Source organism: Eschrichtius robustus, chromosome 6 (assembly GCF_028021215.1).
Source record: "Eschrichtius robustus isolate mEscRob2 chromosome 6, mEscRob2.pri, whole genome shotgun sequence".
Lineage (NCBI taxonomy): Eukaryota > Metazoa > Chordata > Mammalia > Artiodactyla > Eschrichtiidae > Eschrichtius > Eschrichtius robustus.
Window position 1 is genome coordinate 15,797,146 of NC_090829.1, and position 16,481 is coordinate 15,813,626.

The 16,481-nt window shown below is 43.4% G+C and overlaps 1 protein-coding gene across 1 annotated transcript in view; it reads left to right on the plus strand.

Annotated features, from left to right (window-relative positions):
- Positions 1–9,121, plus strand: part of LOC137766722 (inhibitor of carbonic anhydrase) — a 42,401-nt gene extending 33,280 nt beyond the window's left edge. Inside the window, exons 14-17 of the mRNA XM_068547313.1 lie at positions 5,338–5,402; positions 6,042–6,226; positions 7,490–7,676; positions 8,519–9,121. Coding sequence (XP_068403414.1) covers positions 5,338–5,402; positions 6,042–6,226; positions 7,490–7,676; positions 8,519–8,553 — 472 coding nt within the window. The 3' untranslated portion in view covers positions 8,554–9,121. The remainder of the gene's footprint in view (positions 1–5,337; positions 5,403–6,041; positions 6,227–7,489; positions 7,677–8,518) is intronic.
- Positions 9,122–16,481: the final 7,360 nt, after the last annotated feature.

The window sequence follows — 16,481 nt, forward strand, 5'->3', positions numbered from 1 at the left end:
ATCTGGAGAAGAGTAATCCAGGAAGAAGGAACAGCAAGGACAAAGGCTGGGGCTGGACAGATGATGCCATATTTGAGGCCAGAGAAGGCGCCAGAGTAGAGCATTGGGAGGGAGGGGATCAGGTGAGGGAGGAGGCTGGAGCTGCAGGCATTGGCTGTCTCGGTGCCTTGTGGGCCTGGCTAAGGAGGTAGAGTTAATTCTCAGTATGAAGGGCACTCTGTGGAGTTAGGGTGGTGTGGAGAACACGTGAGCCTCTAGAAAGGAGCCTTCTATTCATCACACTGCCAGACTGCTTTGTCCCTCCCTCTCCAAAGTTTTGTCACTTTCATAAGCCGTACATAAATTACATATTTTCACAGATCCCACTACAAAAATATATGCTGAACATTAAACCTAAGCTAAAATAGATGAACTTCTCTTTACACTGGGAGGTACGTTGGTATTAGGGTCCATGGTCCCATTTTGGTATGATTACAGTAGAATCACAGAGACCTAGAATTCTGTCCTCGGAGTTCTATCCAGACCACGGAAGTTCCAAAGTGAAGATGAGCACACAAAGAACAGTCTTAGCTCTAGACATCTCATTCTGCCCGCCACCACCTGCCTGCCTTTGCACTCCTTCTAGCTTCCTGGCTCCACCATTCCTACTGACCTGAGGTCCGTTGATCCTGTTCACACCCACCCTCATGTCCTTTTCCCCCTCCGGATGCAGCATACGTTCCACAGCCAACCGTGATAATTATTCGCCTGGGCACATCCGCAAATGCTGGTCATCTCTCCTGGCTGAACCTCGACCTGGGTTGGGTGCCACATTCTACTTCGGTGCCAGCGGCTCCAGGCTGACTGGCCTCCCTTTAAAGTAATGCGAACCCAGCTCAGATGAGCCAGAAGTCTCTAGTCCGTTGCTACCCCACGCTCCTACAAGACCATTCCATACTCTTTCCCTCTCCTCAATCCTCCAACACTTCTTCCTCCATCTATCACACCTTTGTGTCTTATTTCACCTGAGAAAATTGAAGCAATCAAAAGAGAAACTCCACAACGTCCCACTGCCACGTCTGCCGAGTGCTGGCGTGTGTGCCCCTGGACGCTGCCCTCCCTCCTTTTACTGGGGAGGAGCAGGCCATCTCCTCGCCAAGCCCAGCCCTGCACCTGCAGTGATTGTCTCCCGGCGGCAGGCAGCCCCCTCAAGGGTGTTGCCCCAGCGCTCCTCCCCTCTCTCTCCTGTGTTCTCGCATCTTATTCTCTACGGGATCACTTCCATCAGCATACAAACATGCTGCTGTTTTCTCATCTTAAACATAAAGAAATAAGTAAAACTTCTCTTGATCTCACTTTCCTCTGCAGCAGCTTTCCATTTCTCTCCTCTTTACAACAAAATTCCTTGAAGGAGGATATTTTAATGTCCTTGCTCAGTTCACTTTCTCTCCTTTCAATCTCCCCAAAGCCTAGTTTAAGAATCTGTTCATCTCCCCCACCCCAACCAGTGGAGTTGGTTTTATTACTGTATTTAAATTATCTACAGAAAACATTCCTCCTTACTGTTGGCACGTGGGACGACTACTCCCACCACACCTCCTCCCCCCTCCCCACCTCCCAACCCCCCTCCCGCGTACACCACCACCCACCACGCAGCTGAAACTGCACTTTTAAATTGCCAGGGACCTCTGTGTAGCTAAATAAATCCAAAGCCCAGATCACTGACACCACCGATCTCTTCCCCCCCTTGCATACATTTTCTTCCCTGGCTTCAGGACCCCACACTTTCTTGGATTCCCTCCTCCCTCTCCTGTTACTGCATCTCGGCCTCTTTGCTGGCTCTACCTCATTCCCCAACCTGTACAAGTTGGCATGCCCCAGGGCTCCAGCCTTGCTCTTCTCTCTTCATGCTCAGACCTTGGTGGTTTTATCTAGTCTCGATCTATCTATATGCTATAAATTCCCAAATTTATGTTCCTGTTCAGACATCTCTTCAGAACTCCAGATGAAACTCCAAACGCATATATCCAACTGCCTCCTGGGCATGTCCACTTGGATTTCTAATCACCAGGTCAAGTTTAAATGTCCCAAGCTGACCTTCTGGAATTCACACACTCCCACCCAAACCAGTACCTCCTGAGGTCTTCGCCATCTCATTTAAAGGCAACTCCGTTTTCCCTGTAGGAAAAAGTCAAAGCCTTGGTGTGTGATAACCGTGTCTACTCTCTCTCTCTCAAACCCCATGTCTGGGTCATCATCAAATCGTGTTAGCTCTGCCTGCAAAGAGTAATGAGAATTGTCCTCATCGCCCATCTCCAGTGATACCACCTTGATCTAAACCACCATCGTCTCTCCCTGGATTATAACCCCCAACAGATCTCCATGCATCTGTCCTATCCTCCTCCCCCACTCTCATTGCTGTGTTGTCTCAACACAGCAACGAGAGTGATTCTGTTTAAACATAAGTCAGAGCATCACATTTCTCTGCTTAAAGCCCCCCAGTAATTTCCTATATTACTCAGAGTAAAAGTCAGGGTCCTTCTTTGACCTATGTGGCCCCTTTGTGATCTGGGAAGGCTCTGTGTGACCTCATCTCCTACATCTTTCCCCTTGCTGTCTCTGCTCCGTCTGTGATCTTGGCATCACAGCTGTTCCTTGAAGATATCAGCCACACTCCTGCCTCAGGGCCTTTGCACTTGCTCTTACCCCCATCTGGAATGCTCCTCCTTCTCATAGCATCATGGCTAGTACCCTCATTTCCTTTAAGATTTCTAGGGAAGTCTTTCCTGGCCACTCTCTGATTTTACACACATACCTTTGCCAATAGTTCATATCCGCCTTTCTTGCTTTATGTTTTCTTTAGCACTTTTCACTCTCTAGAATACTATACATTTTATCTGCTGATCTTGGTTCACATCTTTTTTCTTTAATAAGTGAATAAGGACTTTGGTTGCAAGTGAAAACACCCATGTGAACCATCTTAAGGCAAGGGCATATTTTAACAGGTGCTGTGGGAGCTTCCTCCTTGTAAGGGCTGAGAGAGACCTGAGCCTCAGGAGTAGCCAAGATACTTTAAGGCGAGGGTTACCAGGTAAAATTCAGGTCATCCAGTTAAATTAGAATTCCAGATAAATGACGAATGAATTTTTAGCACTCTGCTTCTCCTCTCTCTCTCTGTCTCTGCACATCTGCCTCATTTCTCTTTCCCCGCAGGGTGGTTTTCTCTGTTTCTCAGTCTATACAGAGGGAATGTCTGTGACCAGAAGCCCCAGCATTGTTACAGGTCTTCAGTTATAAAGAAGCAAACACAGACCATAACGTATTAGTCCCAGGTCCCAGGACGTAGGATTGTCAGCCCAGTTCAGGTCAAAGTTTCCCGCTCACATAACTCATGCCATGAAGTTGCCTTGTGAAGTTTCAGCTGCCTCCGCTGTGACCAGATGGATTAAAGGGGATGGGGAGGGGGAGTCAGTACTCAAAAAAGTATTAAAGCTTGGTAGACCAAACAAGAGCCAAGAATTTAAAAATAAAATTATACAAAGGGAATTTTGTTTTCTTAGATATAAAAATCATAGTATAATACTACTTAATACGGTAATGCTGTGATCAATACAGGCTGGTTTATGTGAAAAATGACAAATAAATCAGTGGAAGAGAAAAAATTTCCAAGACAGGTACATGGACATACTATATTTAATCTAAAACAAAGCTGACATTTCAGATCACTGGGGAAAGGACTTGAGAGATCAAACAAAATGAGTACAGTGAACTGGCTCCTGGATCTGGTGACCCAGGCGGGAGGAGATTCAATACTGAGTCAGTCCCCTAAGATGACTGGCAAGGGTCAGAGAGTCATGTGCAGGGGTGCTGATGGCAAGTGCGATGATCCTTTCAGGTGTTTGGATGAGCCCTGGAGAGAGGCCTATTGCTAAGGGCAGTGCGGGGTCAAGGCAGGGCTTATTGTTTGTTTTTACAAGAAGTGTGGAAGCTGATGAGAAGAGTGAAGAGGGCTATAGAAGAGAAAGAGGATGACTACAGTGGAAAGTGCCTGAGCGTGGGTGAGGTGCAGACCACCCAGGGAGGAGACTTTTGCTGGAGAGATACCTTCCCTCCTCCTTTGTCCCTGGAGGGCAGGAGAGTGCTGGAGGCTTGGGCTGCCAGATTTGGCAGAAGGATGCTGAAAGGAAGCCCACGTGAAAATTTCTGTGTTTCCTCCGGGAAGCCAAAGCACATGTCAGAGTGTGAGTGTTGGGTAGGGGTGTGTGGAGAGACAGAGGTTTACAGGAAGTGGGAGAACGTTTTGGAATCCATGTTCTATAGAGTTGAGGGGGTACTGTCTCAAGCTCTATAGAGTGGGGGGTGGGGGCACTGGTTCACACTTGAGCACAAATCAGAAACTCCCAGAGAACTTGTTAAAACACAGATGGCTGGACCCCACCCCCAGAATTCCTGAGCCAGTAGGTCTGGGGTGGGGCCCGAGAACGTGCATTTCTAACTAGTTCCCGCTGGTGCTGATGTTGCCGGCCCAGCCCACACTTGGAGAATCACAGATCTAGAGTAGAGGAGGGACAACAGGAATGCCCAGGTGAAGTTAACGATCGGGAAGCTCTGGTTTACCTCACTGCCGAGGTGCAGACACACCTGAGGCAGACGATCAGGCTCCTTCAGGACTGAGATTGCACTGGCCAGCGTGGAGGGGGTGGTGTTGAAGCAAGGAAATAGAGCAAGATGGAAAACTGAACGGAGTAGCTGAGCCTAGCTAATGATAGAGGGACCCGAAGATTAGGAGAGAGAGAGAACTGGATCAATTCCAACTGATTGAATATCGCAAAACTGATTTTTAGTGCGCTCGACATTTCTCACAAAGAATGCACCTTAAACACAGAGAAACATTTTTCAGGGGATTAAGCATGAAAAATATCTCATGATGCACATTAACTTTTGTTAAGGCTGAGTAGACATATGGATGTGATAGGACGCCTTCAGGATCACGTCTTCCATGCTGATTTTAATCTCTGATGTGAGTTTTGATCCAACCAGAGAATTATCCTTGGATATCCCTATTAATAGGAGAACACAAGCATCTCTTGTGGAGAAACCGATCAGTGTTTAAAACAAGGAACCAAACAATAGGTATCTACAATAGAACCTAAATAAGCAGACTTCTTTTTTCCATGACATTTCCCCTTGAGTCCCCAGGGACAGCAGGCATCACAGTAGCGTGTGTGACGTAAGTGGGCCATGTCAGATGTGCCCAGTGGCCCGGGGTAGGGCTGGGAGCTCCCAGTGGTTCCCTCTGGGAGCCTCTCCCTCCCACTGCTGTGAGTCCTCCTTGCTGACCTGACCCTCTCTGTGCAGGTGTCTGGTTGAGAAGGGAGACGTGGCCTTTGTGAAGTACACCACGGTCCTGCAGAACACTGACGGTACGTGCCTACACTGTCCTTTCCTCTCTCGGAAAACTCAGAGTCCTTCCTGGGAAATCACTCCCCAGATGGGCAAGGGGGGAAGTTTATTAACCCCATCAGACTCTGGTGACTTTTGTCCTAACCATTTTTATTTAGGGAATGAGACAATTCTTCATGTCTGGGCAGACTTGACAGGGTTGGTTATCACATTGGTCTTGAACTCAACTGACAAACATACGGCTGCTGCAGTCCATATGAGCACATCTGGCTGTCTTGATTTTTAGGCATTCTTTATACGTTCTGGATACAAGTTTTTATCAGCTATGTGTATTGCAAATATCTTGTCCCTCTCTGAAAAGGCTTGCCTTTCACTTTCTTGATGATGTCTTTTGATAAACATTCTTCATTTTAGTATGGTTCAATCCATCAGTTTTCTCCTTTCTGCCTAGTGCTTTTCAGGTCTGTTGAAGAAATCTTTGCCTTTAATAGAATCTATGAGTTTATGAATGTTTCTCTTCTGCTTTATTGTAAAGGCTTTATTCTTTTTTTTGTGGCTCTGTGATTCTCCCAGGCACTGGTGGTCGGTCACACCCCCCGTTGAGGGTGCCTTGACCAAAGCTGTCAGCTGTGGCCCGTCCACCTCCTCTCTCTCCCCAGGAAAGAACCCTGAAGCCTGGGCGAAGGATCTGAAGCAGTCGGACTTCCAGCTGCTGTGCCTCGATGGCACCAGGAAGCCTGTGACCGAGGCTCAGAGCTGCCACCTGGCCATAGTCCCAAGTCATGCTGTGGTCTCAAGGAAAGATAAGGCGGATTTTGTCCACAGAATGCTCTTCAACCAACAGGTGTGGGAATTCAGTCCTCATCCCCCAAACGTATGCTTAGGTTACTTGCAAAGCTGCACAGGCGCACCCCAGCCCAGTCGCACGCTCTTTCTCCCTCGGCAGTGGGCCCTGACTCTGATGAAAGTGGAAGGCTGGCGGCTGTGCTCACTTCTTGCTCTGGGGCTGTCTAGGGTATCACAGTGGACTGGAAGAGTCCCAGATGCATGGGTATCTCAAGCGTCTCCCTGAGACTCACTTGACTCTCTAAGCAGAGTCATGGTACCTCTTGGACTTGTTCTGTCACAGAAATGAGGGAGTTGGCCCAGTGCCCTTCACAGTAGGCTGGGCTACATGTGGAAAAGGCAGAACGGAGGTTACTCTGTGTGACCTAGGGAGGAAGGATCCCAGTGTGCTTCCTGGACCTGGGCAGGCTGAGACTGTTTTGGGCTTCGTGAAAGTCGAAGAGCCAACATGCAGAAAACTCATGACCTCTACAGGCAGCCAACAAGGGATGACCCTATGGAGTAGTGGCTGTCTGAATCAGGTGATCTTAAGGAAACCCAAAGCCTTGTCTGCCTTTTGCCCTAGCACACCCCATTCCTGGAGGAGCCCCAGATGAGTAATACATATCTTAGCACATGCTGCCCACACATCCCAGTTAAAAGGTGATGACCCAGGGACAGGTGGAAATACAGAGGCTCTTGGTCATGGACTTTTGAAGGGATGGGTCCCACACAGGGCGAGCTGCCACCTGGGCTACAAGGAAAGTGGACAAAGGAAGGGGGGGGGGGCAGGAAGCGGGGTAGGGGCAGGGGCAGTGCCTGGGGCAGGTCCAGAGAACAGAAGAGGCAAGGTAGCAAGGGCTCCGGCCACAGGAAGACATGGAAGGATGACCCAGAGAGTTGAAAACATCCGGCAGTGATTGGTTGGGATAGTGATATAGCTGTGAACTTGGAGCTCTTTCTATTTAGCAGTTGCTTTACATACATCATCTCAGTATTTAGCGTAATTACCTCCATATACAAATGAGTCAACTGAGGTTCACTAAGCTCCGTCAAGAATTTTCTTAAAGTCACTCGACAGGAAAAGCTAGGGCCTGGATTTGAACCCAGAGGCCATGCTTTGTGCCATTTTACTATGGTACCTCCTAAGCTGTCTCTGTGTCCCAGGTTTCCCAGGGCCTGGAGCTGAGCAGTCCAGCAGACTCGGGGCTTCTGAGGCAGAACACACAGCTCCGTGCTGCCCGGTGCTGCTGGTCACTCGCTGTCTGTCTGTCTAACCCAGGAACTCTTTGGAAGAAACGGGTTTGAATACATGATGTTCCAGCTGTTCAAATCCTCAACCAAGGATCTGCTCTTCAGCGATGACACAGAATGTTTGGCTAACCTTCAGGACAGAACAACTTATCAAAAATACTTAGGGCCAGAGTATCTTCAGGCTATTGCTAACATGAGACAGTGCTTACCCTCTGGTGAGTAGAATAAACACCAAGGAGCAATAACGTGGGGGTCAAGGTAAACATGTTTGTCTTAAGGATGACGGTGTGCCAAGCCTGGGCCAGTACGAATAGGACACAAAGATTAGGAAAGCTTGCTCCTGGCCCCGCAGGAGGATTCAGGCTTACCAGGGAGGCAGTCAATTAGGCCACAGTATAAGACACTAACTGAAAAGGCCAAATCATTTGAAGGAGCCAGAGAGTGCAACAGAACTGAAGATCATTTGGAAATTGAACTTGTTTACATGTATAGTTCCATTTTTTGGCTAATAGAAAGAAAATGTCTGTGTGTGGGAGCACTTCAGTGTAGGGAGGAGGTTGGAAATGACACATACATACCACTCATAGTGGACCAATTTTCAAAGATTTTAAATAAAATGTATAATTAATATTAATAGAAACAAGTGTTGTTAGCCTAAGCAGGCCACTTCTACATATATACATATGTAGAAGTGGCACTAAGTAAGTCATTTCTCTCTATTTCTATGTACTATAGACATGGCATAGCTGCCTCAAAAAAAATAAGTTGGAGAAATAAAATTAGAGCTGGAATAATCAAATTATTGGGAGTGTGCCTGAATTTTTGTTAAATTATATCATGTGTTAGAGACGTGGAGAGTAGGAGGAGAGGAAAATGTAGATGGTGAAGGATAGCACTGACATCAGTTAGAGGAGAGAGAGAGAGAGAGAGAGAGAGAAAGATTTTTTTAAAAAAAATCTTCATTACCTACCATTTACTTTTAGAAAATAGGAACAGCATAGTACTTAATAAGCACAGGCAGTACCTGACGGTCTTTCCCTTATGTTACCTCTCACAGAACTTCTGGATGCCTGCACATTCCATGGAAATTAAAAATTGATCAAAGTGGGCAACCGCAGAGATGCTCAGAGCCTGCAAATCCAGTGGGGCCACATTCTCACCTGTCTGCATGGTGGGTCTGTGTTAACATCAGTTAATCTTTATAATTGTGTCCTGTAACTGATGCAAAAATTAAAATGAATAAAAATTATTGTGTCTTTCAGAAAACTTCATGAAATGTTCTCAGATTTTGGCAGGGGCAGGGGTAGAAAATGGTTTGTTTATACTAGAATTGTGCTTCTGAATTTAGTATGTATTAAATTATATCTTTTTTTAGACCTCTACCAGACTAGCTCAACTTCCCTCCCTATTGTTTGATGATTTTACCCAAGAGTCAACTCACTTAAATAGAATTTAAGCAATAAATCTGTCTGAAGGGAGTCTGAGTGTGCAAAAAAAGCATTAGTGTGTGCAGTATCAAGGACTTACATAATGAAAATAAAGGATAAGGAATGAGTTTCTGCATTTTAAAAATATATTTGAGCATTTAAAATCCATAATGTCAAACGGAATCAAACTCCTGATCAGATTAATTGAAAAATATGAAAATTACCGCAAAAATCTCATCCTACTACCCTTTTGCAGTCAATTTCCTAGAAGTGTGATTTACATTCATTTAAGTCAGTTTCTTATCAGAGATTTTGCCTTATCTATTATTACCATGATTCCAGCCTATGGTAGTGCCTCAATAAATGCTGCATGGGAACCCAAGTTATATATTGTGAAGTGTCAGTTTGGTGTGTGGACTTCTGCTTCTGCCTGTGAACGAGTAACCAGTACAGGATTTGCTGTCCTTCCATAAACAAATACAAAACTGGAAAAAATACATGAAACAAATGTTCTCAAACGTTGGGCTATAACAGTGCAGGACTATGGTCCTTGAAAGAAGGAAAAGAAAAGAGGTGAGCAGAGTGATGACCTTACTTTTTCCTTAGAGGAAATTTCCAGATCACGGCAAAGGGAGCAGGAACCCAAGAGAGCCCATCACACTGAGTTGAGGAAACAGAGATAGGAGTTTGGGGAAGCCAGAGTGACTGGAATTTGTATACAGAGAGATCTGTACAGGAGTCTCCTTGAAATGTTTGGCAAAATACTAATCTGCTTGTGTATAGAATGAAACTGAAGTCCGTCAGGCTAGGCAAAGAATGACTGTGAGAGACCCATAAGCTGAACAATGCCCAGGGCTCCCACGGGGCCAGGAGTCAATCACGTTCCTACCAACCAGTGTGACGAGACCTCACTGAACACCTAAGCTTTTCTCTGAAAGCAGCTGGGGCTGAAGTAGCTGTAGACTAAGGGCTGCTCCATAACTGCCCTTACTGAGAGTGACACTAGCCTTGGTGAGATCAAGCAGATCTGCAAGTCACCTGACTGCCCTCTAAAATAAACCTCAATACTCACTAAAGGAATACAACAAAATCTAAATATTCAACAGTGTGGCATGCATAATATCCAGCATCAGATACAAAGATTACCAGATGTGCAAAGAAGCACAAAATGTGACCCAGAGTCATCAGAAAAATCAACCAGTAGAAACTCACCTAGAAACCACAGAGATGATGGTATTCAGACAATTAAATTTAAACAGTTGTTATAAACAGGCACAAGGATTAAAAGAAAACATGAAGAGAATTCCCTGGCGGTCCAATAGTTAGGACTCGGAGCTTTCACTGCCAAGGGCCTGGGTTCCATCCCTGGTTGGGGAACTAAGATCCCACAAGCCACGTGGCCAAAAATACATACATACATACATACATGAACATAACAAAGTAAAAAGTGTAAGGTTTAAAAAAGAACCAGTGAAAATCTAGAGCGGCAGAATTTGTGTTTCAAGGAATTTGTTTGATCTAAGTTGTCTATTTTTGCCATAAAATTGCTCAAAATATTTCCTTATTATTATTTTAATATTTATAGGTTGTGTAGTGATATCTCTTCTTCTATTTTTCATACTGGTAATTTGTATTTTCTTTTTTTTTCTTGACCTGTGTAGCTGTAGCTTTATCAATTTTCTTGAACTTTTCAAAGAATGAATTTTTAGTTTTATAAATTTTCATATTATTATTATTTTTTAAATTTTTATTTATTTAATTCATTTATTTTTGGCTACGTTGGGTCTTTGTTGCTGCGCTCGGGCTTTCTCTAGTTGTGACAAGCGGGGGCTACTCTTCATTGCGGTGTGTGGGCTTCTCAATGCGGTGGCTTCTCTTGTTGCAGAGCATGGGCTCTAGGCTTGGGTCTTCAGTAGTTGTAGCTCCCTGGCTCTAGAGCGCAGGCTCAGTAGTCGTGGCACACGGGCTTAGTTGCTCCACGGCATGTGGGATCTTCCCGGACCAGGGATCAAACCTGTGTCCCCTGCGTTGGCAGATGGATTCATAACTACTGTGCCACCAGGGAAGTCCCGCTATTATTTTTTAATCTCATTTTCTGTTCTTAGCCTTACTTCCTTTCTACTTATTTTTCATTTATTTTTCTTTTTTCTTAGATTCTTAAGATGCAAGCTTATATCAATATTTAGAACGTTTTATTTTTCTAATATAGACATTTAAAATGATAAATTTCCCTTTAAGCACTGCTTTAGCTGAATCCCACAAATTTTGATATGTTTATTTTCATTATCATTGAGGTACATTTTTTTTTCTAGTTTTTCAAAGATTTCTTCTTTGATCTGTTGATTATTTAAAAGCTCTTTTTAATTTCCAAATATTTGGCAATTTTCCAGATACGCCTTTGTAATTTATTTCTAATTTAATTCCTTTGTGGTCAGAAGATATATATTGTATATAACTTCAATCCTGCTAAATTTATTGAAGTTTTTTTTTTTTTTGGCCATCATACGACCAATCTTAGTGGATGTTCCATGTATACTTAAAAAAAATAAGTATTCTTAATTGTTTGGTGTAGTTCTGTAATATGTAGTGTAGTGCTATAAGTAGCAGTAGGTCAAGTTGGCTAAAGTTATTGTTCAAATCCTCTGCCTTGACTCATTTTCTATCTACTTTTTGCATTAATTACTGAGAGAAGAGGATTGAACTCTCCAACTATAAGTATGGATTTGCTCATTTCTCCCTCCAGTTTAAATAGATTTTGCTTTATATATTTGGAGGCTTTGTTACATACACATTTACGAGATCAGGCTTTCTTGATGAATTGACTCCCTTACCATTATGAAATGTCCCTAGTTGTCCCTGTAATACTTTTTCTCTTTAAGTCTGTTTCATTGGATATTAATATGACCACTCCACCTTTCTTATGATAGTTTGTGCTTGGTTTATTGTTCTACATTCTTTTACTTTTAATTCATCTGTTTCTTTCTATTAAGGAGGGTTTCTTATAAAGAGCACATAGTTGTTTTTTTTTTTTAATTCAGTGTGACATTCTCTTCCCTTTTAAATGACGTGTTTAGTTCATTTATATATAATGTAATTGTTGATATTTGTTTTCTATCTGTCTCGTCTGTTCCTTGTTCTTATTTCCTCTTTTCTGCCTTCTGTTGGATTAATTGAATAATTTTTAGTATTTCATTTTATCTTCTCTGTTGGTTTATTAGCTATTCTTTTATTTTTAATATATTCTCCAAGGTTTGTAATATACATCTTTAGCTTAATACCAGCATCAAATAACATTATATCACTTTGTGTCTAACATAAGATCCTGTAATACTACAGCTCCACTTTCCCCAGTGATGTGCAGATAAACTTCTAACAACCAGATCTTCAAGGTAAAAAAAGCCTTGATTTGTATCATTTGCCAGTTTCATGGAGTATATACTCTCACCATGGATGATTTCAAGCTACCAAAGTGATGTCAATGAATTCAGAGTTGAGTAGAGATGCACACAATCAGCCTTTGCAAGCCATCACAAGCTGGCTGTACTACCCCACTGATTTCCCTGTTTTATCTTTTGTGCTCTTACTATCATACAGTTTACTTCTACATATGTTAGAAACTCCACAGTATATTTTTATTATTTTTACATCAAGCTGTCAATTACCCTTTAAAGAAATTTTAAAATGAAAAAAATCTTTAATATTTACCCACATCTCTACTGTTTCTAGCTCTCTCCATACTTTTGTGTAGGTTGTAGATTTTAGATACTTTGAGGCTATGTCTTTCTGGCATGCTTTCATTGTCTGTAGAGATGTTATTTTTCTTCTTATTTAATTTTTTGTAATAACTTTGTATAGCATTTGACCGCGGTACTTTTGGTTACTGAATTTTAGGTGAAATTTGCTTTCCTGAACTTTTAGACTAAGGCTATTTTCAGGAAAGATTTTCTAACTTTACAGAGCTCCGTTTCCTGTTGTTTTGTGCATTAGTCAAAAACATAGTAGCTTGCTTTCTTGGGTTTTTTCATTTTATTCCCTTGTCCACTTTGGTCTAGACCTTCCTTTTACTTCATCCTTGTTTTCCCTTTCCTACACAAATTTGATTCCACGTTCAGCAGTCTCTTGCTCCAGACTGCTCCAGGTCCTTTTGTCCTTCTTGCGAAAGGTATTTTCACATCTCGTCCTAGGCTGTCTCCCTACAGGATACCCCTAGGAAGCCACAGGCATGCTTATCCTTCAAACTGGGGCTTCTAGGAAGAGTCTCTTCTAGAGTTTCACCTGCTACAGAGTCCTCAGTCTCTGTTGCCTGAAGCCTCAGAGACTATTGCCTCTGATGGGCTTGAGTCTCTGCCACCAGTTTCCCCTACCAGGAGAGCCACCCTTGCAGTCTTGAGTGGAATAGATTTGAGGCAGGAGCCTGAAGATCCTGATCCAACAGGAACTTCTCTCTGTCTGGGGAAAAGCTATCAAGCACTCTACTTCTACTTTCTCCCAATTCTAAGACTTGGAAAAAAGACCAGAGCAGATAATAAATGTTTAGAATTTCAACATGTTTGGGGTACTGATGGACCCCTTTGAGTATTAATAAAATCCTGGGACTCTCACCATCATAACACACACACACACACACACACACACACACACACACACACACACACCCCTTGGTGTATAATATTTGTGTATTCATAGCTCCAGTCCACTGATTCTTCTGCAACCTCACACCACTTTCCCCTGGGGTGGAAGGGTGGGGATAGAGGCTACTTAATCTATTTTCAGGCAGATACTACCCTGTGGGGCTAATAAGTCTTGTTGCACATATAGACAAGTTGCATATATTTATGTAAAAGGCCTAACTGTGGAACATTTAGGACAACTAAAAGGGTAGGATAATTCAATTGTAGAAACCAAGAGTTGACACCAATTGTCTACAAATCTGTATAGATCAAAGGTTTACTTTGAAACAGCTGAGAAACCAGGTGGACTTTGCTATCCTCTTCCCAAGCAGAGCAGGGACATCAAACAATGGCATTTGCTGTCAGGGCAGTAGAGGAATCTGCGCTCTGTTTGTTTTGCCGCAGGAGCACTAGACTCTGCCCAGCTTAACCAGCCACTCCTCATGGGCCTGCCTGAAGATCTCAGGACTTGGTTCCTCTTGGTGAAAGAGCAGGGGAAGTGAAATCCCTAAATGACTTAGAAGACATTATGAATGACACTTTTCAAGAAAACATGTCACAGGATGGTGGGGATAGCTCAGGATATTGAGTCCAAAGTCCTGGGTTCTGGCTTTGTCTGCTGGGAACCCTACCAGTTATGTCCTCTGGCTGGGCTTCAGTTTTTCTCTCTATAAAATGAGATCATTGTACTAGATGGTCTTGCAGGGTGTGTTTTGCTGACGGGCCCACTAACAATGGAAGGTGCCATAAAGAAATTATGTGGGGTCACTTCGTTAATTCACTGAATGTGCTGTTAGTACTCAGTCTGTGCTGAGTGTTCCATAATAATGATAGCATTACCATCTATTGGTGACTGCTACATGTCAGGCAGGACTAGCACTTTAATAGCACTGTAAGTAATCTTCGAAATAGCCCAAGAAGTTCTCATATTCCTATTATTAAAGAGAAAACATGCTAGGAATAGGTAAGTAACTTGTCCAGCATCATGTATCTTCTAAGTGGCCTATGATTCAAAACGAGGAGTCTCTGACTCCAATTTCATACCCATTTTATTCTACAGATTGCACATGATAATACCCAGTAACTGTTCTCAAGAATGGACCGGTGAATAAAAAGCGTGCATAGGTAACTAGCATAAGGTGAAAAAATTTTTGAAGCATCTGCTTGCTATATTCTTTATGATGCATTGTCTAGGATCTAGTGGTGAGCATGCTTGCAGGGGTCCCTGATGTGGTGTGACTCAGGAGCTGGGGTCACAACACTGTGCACACAGGAATTGAAGGGGAAGATATTGGTCATGACATAAATAAAAATAAGAAGGAGAATAATGTGCTGGGTAATGTACAAGGTGATTTACTTTAATTGCTAATTTAGTTCTCATAATAACCCTATGAAGTAGGTATTATTATTCTCATTTTCTAGGTGGGAAACAAAAGGCAGTGAGAGTTAAGTAACTCGCCTAATTCAGTAGACAACTGAAAGTCTTACTGAGTAGAAGTAAATGTGTAGAAGCAAATGACCAAATCACACTAGATATAGTGGTGTCCCCAGTCAAGGAGGACCAGGGCCAGGTTCTCCTCTTGTCCAAGTCTTTGCAGTTGTGATCATTTCTCACATTTACTTAATGTTCCTTCTATCACCACAACATTCCTGCTTAGCACTGGACAGGTGATTTCCAAATACAAATCTGGAAATTAACTCCACTTCTGGGAGCAGATTCCTCTACCTGAGATCCTTCTTTCATTTTAAAATGAAGACTCCTTGACACCCTGGTGTCCTGGCCCACTTTATACCAGGCTCTCAGAATTCCCCAGCCTTCCTTTCCCCTCCATAGTATCCCGCTGTGTGGCCTGGGAGAAGTCAATTGCCAGAGGGGCTTTTGAACAGATGTTCCATCCTGGGACAGATCCTGCCTGTTTCACAATTTTGCCTGAAATCAACCCTGCCATGGAGCTCTAAACTGTGCCCCAGCCCTGACCTCTAACTCTCTTCCCATCTTTGCCAGACCTGTCCGAGTGCCCTGCCAAGAGCATGCCAGAGAAGACCAACTTTTCCTGCACACCTGCCTTTGATCAGGGACTTTTGTTCCTTTACACATGACAGTTTCCACAGTCCACTTAGCTCCAGGGTCAGTGGCCTCTGCACCTATTGGCCTAGAGGTCAGATACAGCCAGGTTAGGTTGAACATTATACTGATAAGGAGAGAGTTTTATTAGGAGGTTCTTTTGCTTGCAGAATGGACATCTCTGGCTTTTGAAACAAGGACAAACACCAGCTAGTCTCTCCCAGTACATTATAGAAGAATGATGGTGTTGAGGAAAAGGAGCCCAGAGCTTTGTTTAATGGTAAAAAATGTTAACTATCTCTGTTCAGTTTTTCCTCATTCTGCACACAATCCTGCTCTCTGCCCTTCACAGTTTACTGTGTGACTGTGGAGACAGGTAAAAAGCTCCTCTTCCTTTTCCTTTTCTCTGCTTTTCTCTTTCTCTTCCCTTTTTTGTTCTTCTCTTCAGTTAAAAAATACTTATTTGTTCTCCTTCATTTCCTTTCCTTGAGGTGGCCAGGGGGAGTGAAGCCTGAGGGACTGGGGCCAAAGAGGCAGCATTATCAGGAGACTGACAATATACAGGGGAATGGAACAAAGAGCTAAAAATATTGAGAATATCAAGATCCAGCTTTCTCACTGTCAGGAAGAAGGGAGTTGCAAATATGGGGAGGGAGAAAACTAAAAGATTTGCTGTGATGTTCAACTTGAATTGGAGGAATCAGTGTGAACTCATGGTTGGAGAGAGAGAGAGAGAGAGAGGGAGGGAGGCAGGGAGGGAGAGATGGATGTAGATGTGTGTTATTATGGAGCTCTATATCTATATCATCTATACATATGTTGAAAAATCCTAGTATCAATTTCTCTCCAAAGCAGTTA